This window comes from Cygnus atratus, chromosome 5, assembly GCF_013377495.2.
Source record: "Cygnus atratus isolate AKBS03 ecotype Queensland, Australia chromosome 5, CAtr_DNAZoo_HiC_assembly, whole genome shotgun sequence".
Lineage (NCBI taxonomy): Eukaryota > Metazoa > Chordata > Aves > Anseriformes > Anatidae > Cygnus > Cygnus atratus.
Window position 1 is genome coordinate 59,446,662 of NC_066366.1, and position 20,467 is coordinate 59,467,128.

The following is a 20,467-nucleotide window of genomic DNA, read 5'->3' on the forward strand; positions in this document are numbered from 1 at the left end:
TCTGAGACATGCCTGCCGTAAATAACCAATTGATTGGCTGACTAGCAAAGCCATTAGCGGGCGTGAGGTGCCTGCTGAGATTCAGACACCGCATAAAATGCTGGAGGTGCCTGCAAAATGGACACGGCAATTGGCTACGCAGTCATCTGCTTACGAGCCGCCCACAAGGGCTCATGAAAAATGGGGTGGCTTTCATCTCACCCACTTGACACCAGGGCTCTGGAAGGGGACCGTGCGTGGGATCCAATCTGTCACGGGCAAAGGGGGAAGAACACAGAGGTAAAATGACTACCTTGTGCTTGAGTAGTAAATCATCTGGAGGAGTAAAAGTATTTCAAATTAAGTTGGAGAACCTGCCTTGACAGTTGCAGACAATGAGTCTTTTCTGCTGTAAATCACCACAGCTGCCAAATGGCACTGGTAGGTCTGAGCTAATGGGGCTTTCCACCCCATGAAAAGTGGCTGCAGCAGGTATAGGAGGGGGGAATTTGGTGTCTCTGCTGATCACAGGCTGTCAGGTGAAAGGACTAGAGGTTACATTTTACTGTCTGAGAAAGGGTCATTTTCAGCTTTTCCTTCCATCCCATTCCCTCCCAGTGAATTTATGCGGTACACCCATCTTCGCGCTCACTGTTGTGGCCAGTTTCTGGATTTGGATTGTCTTTTTGTGCCATCCCACCCGATGGCATAGGAACAGGCCAGAGCGGTGGAAGGCCCCTGAAGCTCTGCCTACCAATTCTTTCACTGAGAAGAGCAGGCCCTAGGAAGCTGAGCAGACATAATGCTGGGCAACTCCAGACACTCCTTTACACCAACTTGAGACATTTGCACTGTGCAATTAGGTAGGAATCTTGGTCTGAATGGCTAAATAAACAGCAACGTAATGACGAACCAGAGCCAGCTCCTCAGAGAGGCCATCACTTCAGGCATGAGGCTGAAGCAAAGGCTTCAGCAAGCCTTTGCTGAACAAGCAAAGACGTGGCCTTGTTCCAGTATCAAACATAAGATGAAAACTGACATCTGGGAGATAAAAGGCAGGTAGGAGAATGTAGATATGTGAAACTACATTCAGTTTGATTTCACTCAGTTTCAGATCTTTCCAAGCTTTCCTACCCAAGAAGATAGTGGCTGGCTCACAAGAACCAGCTCCCTGAGCAGGCATCACTCCCTGTGCTAGATTGCCTCTTGCACTGTTTTTTATGGGAGTGGGAAAGTCCTTGGCCCTGCCCCTGTCTCCACTCCAACAAACCAAGCTGCTTGTTCACAAGCAGAGGATTTCTCCACCACGTAGCACTCAGTTCCCCAGACAGTTTTTCATTTTATGGATTAGACTAAACAGTTGTGTCGTTTTCTTTCTCCAGAGAGTGAAGGGCTGCAAGGTAAGAATTGGTTCCAAATAACTGCATTTACACATTAGGCAAAAACACACTGGCTGAGTATTGACATGCTTCTGCCCAGGTGGTTCCTGGTGTCTCCAAACCCATCAGAAATGGTGAGTACCAGCAGAGGATTCATCTGCTTACAGGAATCTGGCCCTATTCCTACAGACTACAAGATTGTACAAGCATGACTATGCCTAATGTCTCACCAGCTAACCTCAGGTTCTATTATAGCACCCTGCTGCTATCCCAGCAATGTCTTTTGAAAGGCAAAAATATCTCACTCTCCCCACCCAGCCCTAGTCCCCCCAGTTTAATGCCACCGAGATACGTATCTGTAGGCAGTGCTGTCAGAAGTAGCATCTGCTCCAACAAACTCTCCAGCAGAGCAACCTGCAGGACAATGAACATTGTTGGAGCGAGGGCCTCATCCATGCTCCAAGCACATCCCCAGAACTCACAGCATTGCTTTAGTCAATACATTCAAAATGTTGAGGGTTGATGTTGCTGGAGACCAGTCTCCAGGACCCCAGTATTCAGGATTCCTCTTCACGCTGGTTTGGCCTGCAGTCTCTAACATCGGAAGCAAAGTAAAAGACACAGGAAAAAAGAAATCAGCTAAATATTTCCCAGCCCTGGAATACAGAAAGATGGGGGGTTCTCTCCCTGTGAAAGTTTTAGGCATCACAACATCCATCCACTAGGTGTTCTGCAGTGCCTTGAAGCCTGGTGGAATAGGGTCTCCTTTTGCTTGCCTTAAGCTTGCCATTGGGCAGTTTCATTAGGCAGCGTCTAGTTCTGTTTTTATGAGATGACAGTGAATAACAGCTCCGTGGTCATTTCACAGCTACGGAGGGATCAATCCGTATCCCCTCCATGGAAGCTTCTTTCCAAGAAGTGCATTACTCTTTGGGCTGTCCATTTTTTGGAAACCTAACAGTGCATTCGGTACAATATTTTGCTACAGGAGAGAAAGTTCTTGATTTTGGAAGTGTCATTTTAGTACACCCAGTGCAAATGTTTATAAATACATACCTGCACACAGACACAGTGCTTGTCCAAACACATTCAAAGGATACCTAGGTTCTTTCATGTATTACATACTCAGGGTGAAAATAACCAGCTATATTTAACCCAGATCCAAGCCTAGACTAAATTATTTTAAAGGTCACTTAAAGAACAAAAAATCTTGGTAGTGAAAAGATAAAAAGCTCCCATTCATTTGCCATTCCAAGAGCTTTAACAGAACCAAAGCACAGAATGAGAAATTACAATTAAGTAGGATTTTATATAAAAATCGGTGACAACTCCAAGTTCCTATACCTGCCAAGACCTGAATGCAGATGACTGAATTTGGCTGACAGCAGTTGATGGAAACTCCATCACTCACTGCGCTGATGTAGTTGTTTGGAAACCAACGGCTCTTGGCAGAGAAAACACATTTCAGCTTCTGTTGAATGACTGCACATATGATGAGCAGAAGATGAGATAGGCCAATAGCCGGTGTTCAAATCTGGATTATGTTTTGGCTAGGACTTAAAGTTCAGGTCTGGGGCCAAATGAAGGCTAGAATTTAGCCTGAAATATAATCCTGAAATCACATGGGCTCTTCTCCTCAGGTATTGGACTTGGCGGCAGGATCCTGGGGATATTTTCTCCCTTGCAATTGCTGGTCCACCCGTTTGGCAGGCGCGGCTGCGCTTGCTGCATTCCTGTTCTTTGGCCCTGTGTGAGTCGGTTCTGGAAAACTCTTATTTGACCACAACTGGAAAAGAAAAACTAAAAGGAAAAATAAAACAAACACACATGCACACAAAAACCCCAAGCCCAAACCCACAGATCAAATTTGCAAGATGGGTCGGAACCACAAAGCCCAGATTTCCGCGCCAGCAGCCTGCATGAGTTCAGCTGGGAGATCCCAGAGCAGATCCCATGAGGGCCACCAGCAGCTGGGTGGGCCATGCGGGGCCAGGACCCGTCCCGAGCCAGAGGGGCCACAGGCATCCCACGGGGAGAGCAAGTGCGGCCAGCCAAATCCCCCGAGCAGCACCAGGGTTTGTTCTCTGGCTGCCTCGAAAAGCTATTTCCAGAGCTTAACTCAACACCTTCCTTCAACCTCAGAGCACCTCCCAGAGCAAACATAATCACCTCCCAGGTTTGGGCCTTACGCAGAAAGAGATCCATCTGCACAGGAATGATATTTAGCACGGGTCACAGTTTAAAATGCCATCAAAAATACCTGGAAGGGCAGTCATGGTTCGGCTCTGCCATCAGCAGTGAGGTGAGGACACCTCGGTGTGTCTGCTGAGGTAGGTGAGTGACGTGCACCAGAAGATTTGTGCAATAAGCAGGAACAACAGCCTGGCTGCACTCCTCACCATTTCTTAATGTCTGCACTCCTTGCCATTTCTACACACTGGGAACCCGTTCGAAAAGCAGCGATGGAAATCTTGGAAAGCGAATCGAAGCGAAGAAAAGCCCTTGGTGTAATTTTACAGCGTGTGAAAGACTTAAAGCAAGAAACACAACCAGATGCCACAAGGAAACTACTTCCAATTAGTTCTGCTTTGTGTTATACCTACTGATGAAAAATAAAAACAAATTCATTCTGTCAACAGCTCTATCTATAGCATAATCCTTAAATGAACTCATCCGTCAAACCGGTCTCCTCTGGCAAAACACATTACAATCCCTGTTTCTCAGCTGTGTGAATCAATCATCTGTTTCCCAAACCCATTGGTCAACATCTTAGGAACCCAATATATTTTTATTGCGCTAAACAAGCCAGTTGCAGGGCACCGACCTCACCACACCACCGATGTACAAAGTGTCCATCTACTAGCAAACTTGGCGATTCTCGGGGAGCTGTTTCCCTGTCAAGGTTACAGGGTGAACGCACTGACCCAAACCGAGCAAACCTCAGCCATCCTGCCCCGGCAGCGTGGTCGGGCTGTGCTGCTGCTCACGGCTGGACGAGGTGAGAGAGCACCGAAGAACAGACTGGATTTTCTTCTGGGTGGACAGTTCAGATAGTGATGTTTGAAAGGGCATGGTTAGACTCTTTAGAAGATAAAGATTTTAAGACAAAGCTAATGGTTCATATTGAAGGGTAAGAAGTTACAAGTCACCTGTCACCAAGGTCTGAAACGTACCTCAGAGAAGTCCTGTTTCCCACCGACACTCAGTCGTGCTGCGAGCAGAGACGTGCGGTTGATGCTTTGGGCTTCACTGCATCAGCTGATAGAAAATCTACCAAAAGTGTGATGCGAACCTGGGAGTTTCTTGCAGATGTATTAGTTCAGACAGACAAACTACAGCGGCGGTTTTACCTGAGGCCACTTCATAAAAGTTTATTACTTAGTTGTATTTTAACTGTTAAATTGACAACCATTATGAGTTTCACTAGGGAATCCCTCAAAATAATCTACAACACAGTTACCAGGAGAGATTATCTAAGGAATATTGAGCAAAGAGACATGGCAAGGGCACCCTGGTCTTATTGTCCTTGCAATGGTACCCGCTGGTGTTACAAAAGCAGCAATATCCCCCCAGTAGCATCCTATTCAAGAGATACTTCATCATCTCCCATGGATTTCAGTTACCTGGCATATGTTTGGGATGTTTTGCTTCTGAGCTTGACATTTTTGATGTTAGCCTTTACAACGAAACAAACCTTTCAGAAAGGTCTGAGTAACACTTCCTTGAATCCTGGGGTGCACGCAGAACAGTAGAAGACCACCAACAAGAAGATCTTGTTGCTCAAGATGGCCAAACTCAAGGAATCCGTGTGCTCACTTCGGCAGACATTAAGTGTCTGCTGCAGGGGACCATTCAAGCAGCCCATCGATGTATGTAGATATAATTAAATTTCCCTGTGGATACAAAGGCAACAGGATTCATCATTTGATGTGGCTTTTGACAGCTCTGATGTGCTCCACTCAGGGCTTCCAGACCTGGCTGATCTCAGTGCTGGGCCTGGGAGCCAGAGGAGGAGGAAGAGAGGAATTCATCTGAGCTGAAACCAAGGTCAGCTTCCCTGAGGACCTAAGCCATGACTCCTGGACACTCATGTACTGGGGACTGGCAGGTTGCATGGGGCTGGATGGGGAATTCTGTCAGTTTAATGTCTCCAGCACCAACATCCTTGGGAGGAATGAAAAGTTGCCAGCAGGACTGTCTAAAAAAACAAAGCAAACGAGACACCTTTCACTGGAGAGTCAAATAATCCCAGTGCAGTGCGCAAAGGCACTGTGAAATCCACCCATGGAAAACCATCTGGTGTTCATCTTCCCTAAACCCAAACATAGCCACCCCAAATCCCGAAGCATCCCAAGGGGAAGCAGCCTCAGCCAGAAGAACCGTACGGACAGACACACAGACATGGACACAGCCCTGTACGCAGCAGGACGGATGCACCTAGCTCTGCTCAGAGCTTGCTCCCTTCTTCATCGAAGGACCTGCTGCAGTCCCCAGCCCCGTACAGTGGGCTGAGGCCATCCTCCCCTCTTGCTTTCACCAGCTCATCATTCAAATGTTTGTCTTTAAATGAAGCTGAAAGAGCCACTACAGCATGGCCAAATCCAAGCATTAGAACCCATGAGTCAGCCCCACATCCTGTTCATGAGCTGGCGTTGAACACCACAGGGGTTTTCATGATGCACTGAGCACGCCTTTGCTTCGCTTTTGTATGTCCAAGGTCTGCTCTACAGTCACAAAAAGTTTTTTCTTTTTTCTTTTCAAAGGTGTCCACCAGCATGAGCTTAGAGCCTAAAGCTCCTGCCCAAACATCAGGTACTGCTAATTCATAACGTGCCACTAATAAGTATTGAGCAGGTACTTGAATTTGGATGGACAACAATCTGTTGTGCTCAAAGAAAGGCGAAAAATAGATGTGAACCCTAGATGTTCACAGCTTTCTCAAGAAGAAAAATCATTTATTTAGACAGGGCAGAGAGAAGAACAAGCATGACACCCAGCCCCCTGGTCACTTCCCAGAACTCCCGAGGAAGGCAGCGGGTGCTGGGGCAGACGTGGGCCTGGCCGCGGGGCCGGGGCTGCTTTGGGCTTTTCCCACCGTGGCGATGCTGTGGGCAAGTGCAGCGTTTTGCTGTCTCTGACCAAACTTTGCTTAGCTGGGGGGTTTGGCATAACCCGAAAGGCCCGATCCAAAGCAAGCCGTGCAATCCTCGAAATCAGCTCATACAAACAAGAGGACAGCTTTTGAGCACACAGCTGTGCTCCTGGCCAGGAGCAGAGCTCCGCAGTGCCTGGCCAAGCCAGGGCATGGCTTTGGGGAGCACCCACCGGGGCCTGGAGCTGTGCCCCAGGCATTTCCCCCTGCTCAGCTCCCTACACACCGATGGAGGGCTCAGGGCTCACCCCATAAGGATGTGGGGCACCTCGCTGCAGAACCCTGACCCCAACATTGGGATATTTGCACTCCTGCTCCTCGCATGCCACCACCTTGGGGAGCTGCCCCGCACGCTCATGCCCTTCACCTCACTGGAGCCTCTGCTCACCCCCAGCGCTGCACCACGCTATAAATATCCCTCCCAACCCCTCCTCATCCACTGAGCCCCTGGCACCCTGGGGCAGGGAGCAGCCCCGGGGCCACCACCTGCTTCGCCCACCCTGCGGGATGGCGCGGCCGCCCTGATCCCCGGGAGCCGGGACATCCCGGCCGGCTCTCCCCGAGGCACCGGCAGATTAGCGGCTCTATTTTTCAAGCTGCCCCTCTCTCACCCCCTCCGGCTTTCATTCAACTCGCAGGAATTTAAGGCAACTTGGCAGGGCAGGCAGGGTCTATATATAAACCCTGGTGGCCATCTCATCAAGCAAAACGCGATGAGCAAATGGCCTCTGTACCTGGAATGTGGTTTTGTGCAAGTGACAGGTCAGCAAAGCAGCTGACATCTTTCCTCGCAGCACAATGGGGATAGCAGGGATGCCATCAGCACTATTTTTTTCCTACCCTGCTGTGCACTAAAAAATTTATTCTAAGAACATTAGGGAGCAGGGGAGTAAAAATAGATCTGCAGGTTCAGCAAATGGCTCTCTCCACTCCTTGCGTTTCAACCTTTTTTGCAGAGAACAGAAGCAAAAAGGGTTGTGCTGCTCTGTTGAACTCTGTGTTTGCCCAGCAGTTCCTGGTAACGACACCACTGCTTTCCGGGCTCATTTAAAAATGCTTCCAGCAACCTGGGCATTTTTGTGGTTCCGATTAAAACATTGTTGACATTAACCACATGGTAAAGAAACTTGGAAATAAGGGTGACCTCGATCCAAACCCTCTTGCCAGGCTGGGAGCAGCCTGCGGAGCCGTCCTGTGTGCACACAGCATGCACATCTCAGGGGCCTGCAGTGGCCAAATTTGCCTGGCCCCCAGAGACATGGCGGTGGTCAGATAATCTCAGAGTTAATGCTGGTGGAGACATTTCCATGGAGCAGGCTGGGAAGTGCCACGACAGCATGGGTAGGCAGCTCCTGCTCTTCCCAGCTCTGCGGGCGAGTCGCCTGTGGAGAGGTGAGCGTGTTTACGGCCAAGTCATAAGCTGCTGAGTGCAGGCTTTGACCTTGGGCTCTCCTCTGGTTTCCTTGTAGGCAGAGGATGAGGACACGAGATGGGCCACCACAGCAGGACCATCTCTGGGGTGAGGGCAGAGCAGGCAACTGTGCATGTGGGGAGGCGCAGGCTGCCAAGCCTCCGGGCGGCAGGGCCGATGTCCCCATCCCCACCCCACAGTCCCCTGCACAGCAGGGCTGGTGCTATGTGCTTTCAAACACATCCCCCAAAGCTAACGACGGCCTGGGGCTGGGCCATGGGATCTCTCTAAGGAGCTGTTTTGGTGGGGTAGATGATGCCAGCTTGACTAAGCTGAAACATCTGGTGTGAGCACACTTGGTGTCCCCTCCAGGCGCCCAGCGGGGAGCGGCACGGAGCTGTGCACCACGCTCCCATCAGGCACAGCCCAAGCCCTGGAGCAGGGTGCTGCGGTCCCTGTCCCCACAGCAGGGACACCCAGCACAGCATGGGGGGGCACTGTCCCCAGCTTCCCACCACAGATGTCACTCCAGGACCAGCCTGGCTGTGCTAGCAACCAGAAAAGGGAGTGCCTGTGAACCTTTCTGGTTCCAGCTAAACCCAACTTGGCTTCAGCTGGCTCTTGGGCCTTGATTAAGGTTTCCAAGCTATGGCAGCCTCCAGGCTGGAAGACAAACATGCACATGGCCTCCTACTTGCCCCTCACCAGCTGGTGTTAAAGGCTTGAGGGATGAAGTACCTCTTTCACTGATTTACACTAGTGAGACCCCATGCATGGGTGGCTCATGGCCAGGGGTAGTCCAGGGCAGAAATTCCTGCTAAAAGAACCACCCCACCACCCTACTCCCAACCCCTGAAATTTGCAGACACATCCAAGTGATTTAAGGGCTGGGTCCTGAAGATTCAGCTTTCATTAAAGCCCTTGGCATTTAGGCTCCTGACCATACCAGAACAGGGGACCGACCCACAGGTACACCTGTCACCCTCTGGTGCTGGGCAGCATGGGACAACCAGGAGCTGTCAACTTCTCGGGGTCCCCAGCAAAACCTCACCTGTTTGTAGAAGCAGTATCCGTGGGGCTCTGCTTTTTAGACCTTCCCGGTTAAGTGAGTTCCTTCTGCAACACAAGAAGTGACTTCAGCGCTCAGCTTCTCAAGAGCTCGTTTAACAGCGTGCTGTGGGGATTAGGGGGACGACAAGGAATTTTAATAGAAGGAAAGCACTTTATAACTCACTTCCAAGTTGATTTGTACAGCCAAAGCTGCTTTGTTATTCTTTCACAGGGGAAAGATCCCAAGAGCAAACACCTTCAAAGGAGCAATCCAACTCTCCCTGAAGGCAGGAGAGGCAAACCCTGCAAGTCAAAGCAAGGGCTGAAATGTGCCCAGAATCCCCAAGTCCCTCAAGATCTCCATTTGGCAGATTGCTGCAGCATCCCCTGAGTCTCAGAAGCTGGAGCCTCATGGGTGATGCTGAGCTATCAAAACACTGATGTAGGTGGAATTTTTTTATACCTAGAGCAACGCCATGCTTAGGATTACATCTTTAAAAGACTCTTTTCTTGGTGCTAAGGTTCATTTCAAAAGGGGAAATTTCTCTCCTAGAACCTCTAAACCCCTTGTGTTTGCACTGCACCCTCACACAGGGTCCAGGGGCAGTGGGGAAGTGCCCAGGCCAGGACTTGGCTTGGCTTGGGTTTGGACAAGTTTAGACAAGACATGGCAAATGGAAGGCCCCTGGCCCAGGAGGCCAGCCTGGGTGGCTGAAGGGAAGTCGAATATCAACCTTCAGAATACCGAAATTTGGGGGCAGAGGGATCTATCCATGATTTCCATGTATCTCGAGCCTGAGGCTTTGCATCCCTTGGGCAAGCGTCATTCCTTGGCTTCCAACCCACCGAACTGAACAGTCAGATTAAGGAATGACAAGACAGACGACATTTAATAACATTTGGCAGCCAGGCTGAGACAACGTCTCTCCACCGTCGTTCGAGTAATCTCCCCTTGGAAAAGGCCCAGATGAGTGTTCCCGCTGCTCAGATGTTTCCAGAAGAAACGACTTGTAAACAGCAGTGGAAACCGTGCCAGGAAATACCAAAAGAAAAAAAAACATGCCGTTTCAACAATGATTTCAGAGCCGGCTCCAGCAGCGATGCTCTTATGAGCATTAAACACGGCCATCCCTGCGCAGCTCCTGAGGACGGGCTCCTGTGAGGGGCCTGCTCACCTCAGTGGCGGCACCCAGGCCATCCGCACTTGCCTCCACTCTTGACCCCTTCCAACACTGATGAAACCCACAGCGCCATGGGAATGCCTCGGTCCTCAGCACCCAACAAATGTGCCGGGGCCTGCTTTTGAGTGCCACGGCCCATGGGCGGGTTTCTGCTTCTGCCTTTCCTCATCGTCAGCACCCTGCACATGGCGGTTCGCGAGCAGGGCCTGGCTGTGCTGCAGTGCTCCTGGAGAGAAACAGAGGGATCAATGTCCTGGGGATAAATACCATTTGAATTCATTGAGAGAAATCTGCCCCATGGCCCCGTACTCCATCACGTACACAGCATCAAAAAGGCAGGAAAGGCCGCAATTCCCCCCGGAGCCTGGGCAGAGGAAGGCACCTAGGGAAGTGTTGCAGCTCAGGCGCTTTCTAGCAGCCACAGCTCCCCCTCTTTGAGCAAAGTGGCTTCCAGAAAGATCTCACATTGGCGACCCTTGCCTCCCACCTGGGACTTCTCCTACAGCTCTCCATACTTCTGAGCTCCAAGCCTGAAGGACTCAGCCAGCACTTGGCCAGGGAGTAATAGAGGAGATTTCCCTGCACCTCTCCTAAAACTCGGGGTTGAGGAGCCCCCCCACACACACAGGCTCCTGTGACTGCACAATGACTGGCAATTAACAGGTACCAGAGGAAGGCGAGGCCAGTATTCTTTCAGAAGTTAGCCTCCACGCCACCAAGACAGGGCTCAAGAGGGACACTTAGCACAGATGTTGTCCAGACTGCCTCTGTCTCCATGCTTGGTGTTCACCGACACGAGGCCAGACTGCTGACTCTGCCACACGGGTCAGGCCTTTCAAATGTTAGGTCTAAAGGATCAAATAACAATTTATGCATTTGGAAAAAGAGAGGTGAACCGCAGACAATAAAAAGCATGGATTCGGTCATTTCTCTCTTTGAAAGCAGTGGAAGTTGTTCATCAAAATCCCCAAGCAAAAATCTCACTACACGTCCTGTGAGCTATCCCCAGTGCCAGATCCGTACAAAGCTGTAAAATACACAGGCTTCTTAAACCCTTCCTGCAGGGAGATCTGCAGCCACGGGCTGCACAAACCCAGCTGGGAAAACGCTGCATTAAATCCTCGCTTCCGGACCGAGGTTCAAAATGAAACAGCAGAGCCAAGCTTGAGGAGGTGAGAATAGGGCCTAAGGTTTTCATGGTCATCAACTCTAGGTTCTGTGCCGTGATAAGCATGTCCTAGGTCCCTTCTAGGTCTCCATGTGTAAATCCTGTAACCTGCCTGGGAGGGTGGCTGGCAGCGCTCCCCGCACACCTGGAAGGAGCAACCTCCAGCAACCACCCAGCTTCCAGACCTCTCAGCTCTCCTCCAACCAGACCCACGATTTGCTGCGTGACAAAATGGAGCGATCGTTTCCACCCCGGTCTCCAGAAAGGTAGTTCGGCAACCCAGGCTGATTAGCTACCACACCAGCCTTCTGTTCTTCGTATAAATCTAGTGCCTTTGATTACATCATGCCAGAAAACTGAAATGTAAATCAGATGGTTAAGGCATTAATGGCTGCACTGTAAAGACTCAACAATGCAAACCTTCCCAAAATGAACTGTCTTGACCTTCACCATGCTGACAATAAAAGTGTGACATCATGTGCAAACGAGCTTTAAATTTAAACCAGGTGCAGCAAGCTGCCTGGCGTCTTAGGGCTGCTGTGTAAACCACTAACATGCAAGCAGCTATGCTGGAGGCAAGCGAAATGCCAAGCCCGGACAGGACCCACTCAGCAACAGAAACAGGTATAAGCAGCTGGTGTGGTGCAGGACAAAATAAAGCATCACACTTGAAAAAGGCAGCTCTGGGGCTATTTGGTACCAATTCTAGTTGGGGCAAATGTTATTAAGTAAACACAAATTTGCTGATGTTCATTTCTGTGTGACGAGCACACTTGCATTCATACAGCTCTGGAATCAATGGAATCAAGCCAGTAGTACACTGATGAGGTTTGTCCATTTTTCTCTCCTATTCAATTCAAGACTCCCTTAGACTTTGCAGAGTGCTTGGGGTTGTGCTCGCAGGTTGTCAGCCTGGACAGCAATGAGAGCTCTGTGATTTACAACCCAAAACCATGGCCCTGCTCCAGAGCCCTTCCAGTGCAGCCGTCACCCCTCCTGCTACTGCTCCTTAAAGAAATGTTCTGCCTTCCCCGGCCGCCCCTCACCTTGCTGCACAAAAATGCCCTTCCCACGTGGGTTTCTATGAGCAGTTTTCCACCTGCTTTGCCCTGCCCGGCTCCCACCATCCATGCCTGGAGGCAGCGCTGGCATGGGGCACGCTGTGTGGCTGTGGCCACTCACATCTCTTCTGCTGGTTCTCGTTTCACAGAAGCAAAACAGACGCAGGGTTGCTGTGGATGAAACCAATACCTATGAGGAATCCTACTGCAATTCTCTGCACCCTTTACATTTTGGAGCATAGTTCAAAGAGTAAAATCAAACTCTGCTGAGAGCTGACAGGTCCTGGAGGAGCAATGAGCAGCAGCCTCCTGGAGCACATCTCACATTCATTGCAAGCTGGGTGCTGCAAGACATCGGTGCTCGGAATGAGGAATCACAGACGATTACACAGGAGAACACAGCGAACCAGGAATGATTTTAAGGAAATCACCCTTCCCTGGCTAGAGAAATGCTACAGCCCGAGCTGGAGCTAACAGCAACGCCATCGCACTTCAGGAACCGAGGGCAGAGAACCCAGCACCAAGTTTGCTTCGCTAAGCGGGCAGGCTACGCACACGGCATGGGGAAGGAAAGATGACAAGCAAACAAGTTATGCAAATACTGTTCTTTATTTTCTGCTTTTTCGGAACATACCCTAGCTGTTCCACAGGGAATTCAGAATAGGAAACATGTTGCACAACACACAGGTCAGACATCAGCTAGGCCTTTTTTACATACAGATGATTTTTATTTTTTATTTTCAACAGAATTTCAACTCCACATTAAGCACGGTTGAATGAGCACTACTGAAACACAAACACAAAAAACATCACCACAAACTGTAGAAGTTAGGCAGCTCTTTTTTAATACTGAAAACTGTCTGCCACTGGCAGTCATTAGGCAGTGATATGCCTCATGGTTTCTCAGTATGCAGAACAACTATAATGAATGCTTTCAACATTGAAGTCAACTGTAAAACAACAATTTTGGGTTAAGTGTTAAATCTAATTAGGAAAGGAGTTCTGCAGCAATCAATGCTACTTTAGCTCCTGGGCTGATCGAAAGTTGAATCTCTGAGAGCACATTAGGATGCCCACTACAGAGGTAACACTAATCTTCATCCCCGTAGGGACATTTGGAAACAACTTGATTATCTTCAAGCATTTGCAGTGATGCAGTGGTAAAATGTCCATCCCCTTCTGTTGTTTATACAAATATCAATGTAAGCCAAATAAAGATCCCAGGCTGCTGAATTAGCAGGATTCAGAATTTTGAACCTCACTTTGGCTCAGTAAGAGCTCGGGAGCTGGCTTACGAGAAAGGTACACATCTGCATCGATGACAAAGCAATTAATCGTATTAATTGTATCCAAAACAGGCACGATTCTGTCCTCACATATCCTATGTAATACTGAAAGAGCATCAGCTGATGCTAATGAAAATGGTTCGTGTTCTTTACGATTAATCCTAAAATTAATTTTAGGAATTTATTTTAAACAGAACTGGCCATATTGGGTCAGGCAAAAAGCCCACAGTAATCCTGCTCTACCGGTGCCCAAGGGAGACGCCAGTGGAGGTACTTGCAGCCTCCCTGCACTGCAGCTTTTGGAGCACTGACTTCCAGATCCATACCGAAGTGATTATTTGTGCAGCACCAGTAATGAACATACTGTTCATACAGTAATTAAGTACAAGCCCATATCCTCCCTCATGGAAACAATGCGTTTACAAGCTGGGCAGGATTTGGCACTTGCCCTAGCAGCTCAAGTGGACCATCACGCATTTTTCCTCATTAGGAGGATTGCAGGGGCAGGAAATATGGCACCTTGAGTACATTCCGTCTGACAAAAATGATTTAAGAACTCCAGATCAGCACAGGCTTCCCCTGTTACTAAGTTATGATATCTCCATGTTCCAAAAAGACAAATTCTTACAAGGACAGACATGACGGGCACACACCAAAAAGGCTTGCCTGCATCTAGCACTGACCTTTGGCAATGACCAGCTGTAGACACCTAGTGAAAACCAGAGCCACAAGGCATGACTAAGGGCAGACCATTCACCCACGCTGCACTCCCCATAATGACCATGTGGAGTGCTCATAGTGGCACGTTCCTGCCCAGAGCCACAGAACTGGCCTGCTCTAAGGAACCTGCTTTGGCAGGGGGGTTGGACCCGATGATCTTTCGAGGTCCCTTTCAACCCCTACAATTCCGTGATTAATGCAAAACTGAAATGGAGGGAAGGGGAAAGGAGTGACAGAGAGAGCAGGATGGTTTCAGTGTCTCAGTTTTCACTACACAGGGCCATGAAAAAATTTTAAACAAACTTACTGCAATGAAGGTGAGTATTAAGAATGCAAACTGCTTAGAAACATGGGAGTAAAACAGGAGCATTTGCCACAATACTAAGACAGGTTAAGAACACTCTTGTTTTGCAGTACTCATTTCTGTAATGCTGCTTGCACACTCTCCGCACCCAGTTTACCACAGTCCATCTGAAATGTGAGCAGCTCTTAAACTGGCAAGGTATGGAAATAGGAGAATGAGTGAAAACAAATCAAAGGCTACCAAATAATTTTCATCTCTACATTGTTCCTCTTGTTCATCTGGGGAAAGGCAACGTTGCCAAGTGAGTTCAGAAATGGTAGCTACAGATAATAAAGTAGAACCACTAAAATTTAGAAATGTGGAAATATAGCCAACAAAATCTGTACACAAGAAGAAAAATATATTTAGCAGCACATGACTCAGCAGAAAGCTCCAGAGCGGGTGTACATTCAGCTCAAAAAACCTCATGCTTGTGTACAACGGTAGTGAAACCCTTACACAGCCATAATGAACAGAAGAGTCTGTGGGAGATTCAGAGGATAAAAATAGTGTTCTTGCTTTGTTTTTTCACAGTGGAAAATGCTTGCACCTTTTTCTAAGCCCTTTCTCTTTCTGCCCCCCCCCCCCCCATTTTAAGTTATGTATCATCCAAGCTTCTTAAAAGTAGCAGTATTTCCATCTCTTTTCAAGTGGAAGATAACGCATTCTGCAAAGCCATGTGCTCCTATCCTTCCTGTACTGCAGCCAAAATGTAATAACAGAGCTCCAGCAGAGGTGCAAATTGCTTCCCTTCATCCTCACAGTGTATTAACTTCACACACTGGTATTCATCATTCCAGAGCCTACCTACCAGGACAGTTAGTTAATAGCCAGGCTTGCGTACCCACGGATTAAAAACAATTGTAGTGATTTCCATAGCATTACAGGGATCAACTGTAAAACTGACACCTTATTTCAGGTATTCTGTGAGTCCCCATTTTTTTAACATGATGTACAAAAACCCAGCTGTCTGTGTACGAGCAGAGGATTGCAGTGCAGGGCAAGACTCAGCTTTTTCAGGAGAAAGTAAGAGCAAAGGCTTAGCAAAACTTTGTCAACTTTCAGCACCTTCACAGATGATATAAATCTTCTTTGTTAAGTCCTGCTGTTTAGAGTTTAAAATAAAGTGACTGCAATGATGTCTTACAACTTCCACTCAATAGTAAACTACAAGAGCATATGATAAATGAGAAAGAATTTCCATAAAACCTCCCAATTCTAAGAAATATTCCTCCTAATTCCTAGCATCTGGAAAAAAAAAAAAACACAAACAAACCCCAAAACCAAAACATCTATACTTCATTGACACATCTCCTGTTTTCCTAAAAAGTTTTGGTTCAGTCAGAAAATAATTTCTTGATCTACTGCTATCATCGATTTCTCAAGATACACTTTAAGAAAGTAGATTTTCAGCTTCTTACACTACTGTCAAGAGAAAGCCAGTGTGGATGAACCCCTATAGTTCACCTCTATAGTGAACCCCAAAGCCCATCAAACAGCTATTAGAGGGTAGCCACAGCCAGTAAGGTGGCTATACCTGGTTATGCAGAGTTGAAAAAGAACTGCGAGAACAAAGGCAAGATGCAGAGCCTCAATCCCTAATACTCACACAATGATGAGAAGCTGTCTGACTGACCCCTCGATCCCAGGAGGCCAGAGACCTCTCGAGTTGGAGGCATGCTCTGTGTGCACAGATTGCTTCAGCAGGTCAAGTGTGAGGTTTGTGAGAAAAACACTCATCTAGTGGCTGCTGCTGCACAAAAAGGAAGTCCTACTCCCTCCACCCTAAAAGAGCTCACTCTTTTTTTTTGGCAGATAACTTGTCACATCTCCTGGTCACACAGGCTTTCTGCTAGTTAAACACACTGAGCAGGAGCCACCGCCAGTGCTGGTGCCCTAGAAGGAGTTGTGACCTTCTGGCCAAGAGTGGAATGCTGTTTCTGGAAGTGACAAACTCTTAGATGGCTCACCTTGCATCATGAAACCTCTGCTAGAAGCTTTGTGATAAAAATGACTGCAATCTTTTCCAGAATATAGTGTACCAATTCCTACAGAACGGGGATTCAACAAAACTTCTGAGTTACTGCCTGTGCCTCACCACTCAAGTCTATTTCTGTATTAAACTCTTAAGTAGAAGAAAATTCCCGAGGCACAAAGGATTCCTGAAGCAGTACCAAGCTGCACAACCAACACCACCTGGGTGCCTTCAGGCCATCTATCAGAAGTGAAAAACATCTTACAGATCCCGAGAGTTGAGTGATCTGTTTGCACTGGAGCTCAATAACACAGACCTGCTGCTAAGAAGTTAGAAATGCCAATTTACTGGGGCATCTTCCCTATCTCAAATGATAAAACATACATCAACATATTAACAGCATTGTTTCAGCAGGATTTTCCAGCTAGAGAAAGGTGTGCTAACTGTGCACCTTATGGACAGAAAGAAAATATAAATGGCACTTACTAGCTGCGTCCAAATTACATAGATAAATTACTTTGCTATGTTTTGCTTGTGTCTTATACCAATTCTCAGATGTAAAAGTGCTAACCTAAATTAAAAGAAATAAAAGTGCTAACCTAAATTAAAAGAAATACTGCATCTGGAAATGATGAAGAACTTTCCCACTCTCTAAATCAAGCCATTTGAGTCTGAGGTCTAATTTCTTAACTTTACGCAAGCCATTCCTGTGGAGGTTTAACTTCTTTAGGGCATATAGTCTCTAAAGAGATTAGGTTATTTTAAAGCCATACTGTTCCATCTGATAGTAACAAATTTAAGAAGGTTTACCATGATATTAGTAGAATGAAAGCAGTGGAAGATATGAGGAACTTTTGCGGTGGGCACCCAATACCATACATACCAGAGCCCAGTTGGTGTTGAAAATTGCAGTCACATTCCATTTAGACCAAGAATTACAGAAGTGTACATTAAATTTTAGAGATTTGGGGTAAAACTAAGGTCCCATAAATGTAAAATTTCCTTTGACTTCAACACAGGCAGAATTTCACATTTCAAGCCCAAACCTCCTCTGACACACAGCAGTACATAACATATAGATATGCTCTATTTCAAACATGAAACACTAGTAGAAATGGGAGTAAGAGAGAAAAAGAAACATTTTCCACCATCAGGAATAGTGAGGTAAATTGAATAACATTCAAAAGCAGACATTAATTGAGAGATATCTATTTTTAACTTGAAAATTGAGACTTCCTAATGCTACTAAAACCTATTAAGCTAGATGGGCAAAAGCTTCTAATTTAAAAATTACTTCAATATGATTCAAGTACACAGAGGTATAAAACTGTATTCAAGAAAACAATTACCACGATGTGCCCATTAAACTGGGCTAAGGCTCTTGGTTTCTGAATCCATATTTGGATAAATTAGGGTGAACATTTGGAATCAGGAAGTTCTTTATATGAACTGGCTGAAGTTTTGGAAATTATTCAAGCAACAGAAGTCTTTCACTGTTAGGATAATGTGTGGCATGCACATCATGATTGATATAAAATCTGTCCATATCATTCTCTCTAAAAGAAAAGTTATTTCAAGGTTCTGCTTTTGTTCACCATGTGCACTAAACTGTTTTTGCATTGCAGAAATTCTCAAGAGATCTTTTTACCTGTCATGATTACATCATTAAAAACTAATATTTTAGAATGGCAAAGACTTATTGTGCAATAACTGAAGAGAGTTCCTTCTCAAGATTAAAGAAAGAACCTTACTAATGGACTAAAAACCAGAGGATTATTTCTTCAACAGTGATTTCTTTAGGATGTTCAGCATTCATTTCAGTAGTTTTGACATATCTCTGGTTCTTGATGTCCTCCTGAAGCCCACTTCAGACAGTAACAATATGCTGTTACTGATTAATCCAATTGAAAATTATTAGAACTAAACTGAGAAGACCAACACAAATGCCAAAAATAACCAGTGCACATGCCTGTGAATAAAGAAAGAGAAAAATTAATGTTTTACTGAAGAAAGCATTTTACATTTCTAAAGCTTATGACTGATGATGAAAAAACCTGTAAGGACAGGTTTAAACAGTGTCTTTTCAAATAATCTTTTACGCTGCAATTATTCAGTCTTCAAATACAAGGTGTCTGCTTAGGGTGAAATGAAACTAAGTCTGCCCTGAGATGGTTCCTCTGGGAACTCCCAGAACAGTTTAGTTTGCTCGCAGTATCAGTATGAAAACTGCATAGATGGACATGCTTGGAAAAAAAAAAAAAAGAAGGAAAAAAAAAACATAATTAGCCCTTTAGAGCTCTGAATGAATTAAGAAACTGAATTTGTATTTTACCAAAATTTAAATGACAATGGATTCTTTATATTTCTGAACAGCCAGGTTACAATAAGGAAACCACAGTTCAAGATACAATAGATTGTGAATTTCTAACAAGGCCCCCAATTTTTTGTGCCTACTTAAGACTTTAAATGGTCAGAAGAGCCTCATCACAAAATTTTCTTTCAGGTTCTCTAATTTATCAACACAAGAGCAGCCCTGTGAATCATAGGAATAGCAGATAATCTACGTATAAGCAGTTTGTTGGCATTTTAGACACTGTCACAGAGTTGTTCTGCTGAGCAGTGGTTAAAAAGAAGCAGAGTTATAGCGCAAAAAGCAGGCTGCTGCACAAATTCCAACTAGAGCTTAAAATACTGTGCCAAAAGAGAAACCATAAAGGAAAAAAAAATCACCATGTTTTTCAGAAGGCTTACACAGAAAACAAGCATAAACACTGTTTCATTTAAATGCAGTTTGGCTTTGTCCCAGCTGCCCAAACAACATCAGAGTAATGCGTAAAAAACAAAGAGAAACTGGATTAAAAGTTGACATCTGAAAACTATAGGGAAAAGCATGTATTCAGATCAGTGGTCCAGCCCACAGACATACTGCTACTCTAAGAGGTCTTGTAAAAAAGGAGTTTCAGAAACAGCAGAGCTAACACAAACGATAAAAGAAAATGCTCACAGATTTTGCAAACTGCAATGAAAACAGGAACTTTGCCCCTTGGATTACATGCTCTACAGTGCATTAAGATGTATCTAGAATAAGCTTCTTTAAATATAATTAGCACAAGTTGAAAAAAAGCATACCCCAAGTTTCTGTGGTGATAGAAAGTCCTCTCTGCTAAGCTTCAGATAAAATAGTCCAGGATATATAAAAAGCAAACATGTTGACGTGGTTGAACCTTTAAAAAACAGAAAGTAAGATTTTACTTGGAACAAGATTAAAATATACTAGCTCATCATAATACTGAATTTCTTGAATAAAAATAAAAATAATAAAAAAAACAAACAACAACTTACCAACTACTCCAAACATGTTTTTAATGTCTGGCACATACATTGCAAACAAAACAACAATTGTATTCAGTGCTAAAGTGACAAAGATATGGCAAATCCATGACACAGGAATATGAGAGAAAAATAGCATCAATACTGCTTTCCTTGCCTGCATAAAAGGAAGAGAAACATTGCATGGCTAAATAAATGCATATATTTTAATCTTATTTCAATTTCATAAACAAGAATTGTATCATTTCAGATGTGAAAGAACATTTTAAATCAAATGCAAAAATAATTTGGTAATAGTTAAATGAAGTTTTGTCTTTCTGTAGCATGGAAATAACTAAAGTATTAAGGCAATATTTATCATGTGGGCCCTTAGTCTTAAGGAACAATTCCTTATTTGCATGGACAATAAAAGGTTTGGGGATAATCTTATGT

The 20,467-nt window shown here is 45.9% G+C and overlaps 1 protein-coding gene across 1 annotated transcript in view; it reads right to left on the reverse strand.

The window, feature by feature from the left end:
* Window positions 1-12,971: 12,971 nt before the first annotated feature.
* The window catches only part of SLC38A6 (solute carrier family 38 member 6), a 45,251-nt gene continuing 37,755 nt past the window's right edge, over window positions 12,972-20,467 (reverse strand). The window contains exons 14-16 of the mRNA XM_050711139.1: window positions 20,048-20,192; window positions 19,835-19,929; window positions 12,972-18,674 (exon numbers count right to left, since the gene is read on the reverse strand). Of these exons, the coding sequence (XP_050567096.1) occupies window positions 18,594-18,674; window positions 19,835-19,929; window positions 20,048-20,192 (321 nt within the window). The 3' untranslated portion in view covers window positions 12,972-18,593. The remainder of the gene's footprint in view (window positions 18,675-19,834; window positions 19,930-20,047; window positions 20,193-20,467) is intronic.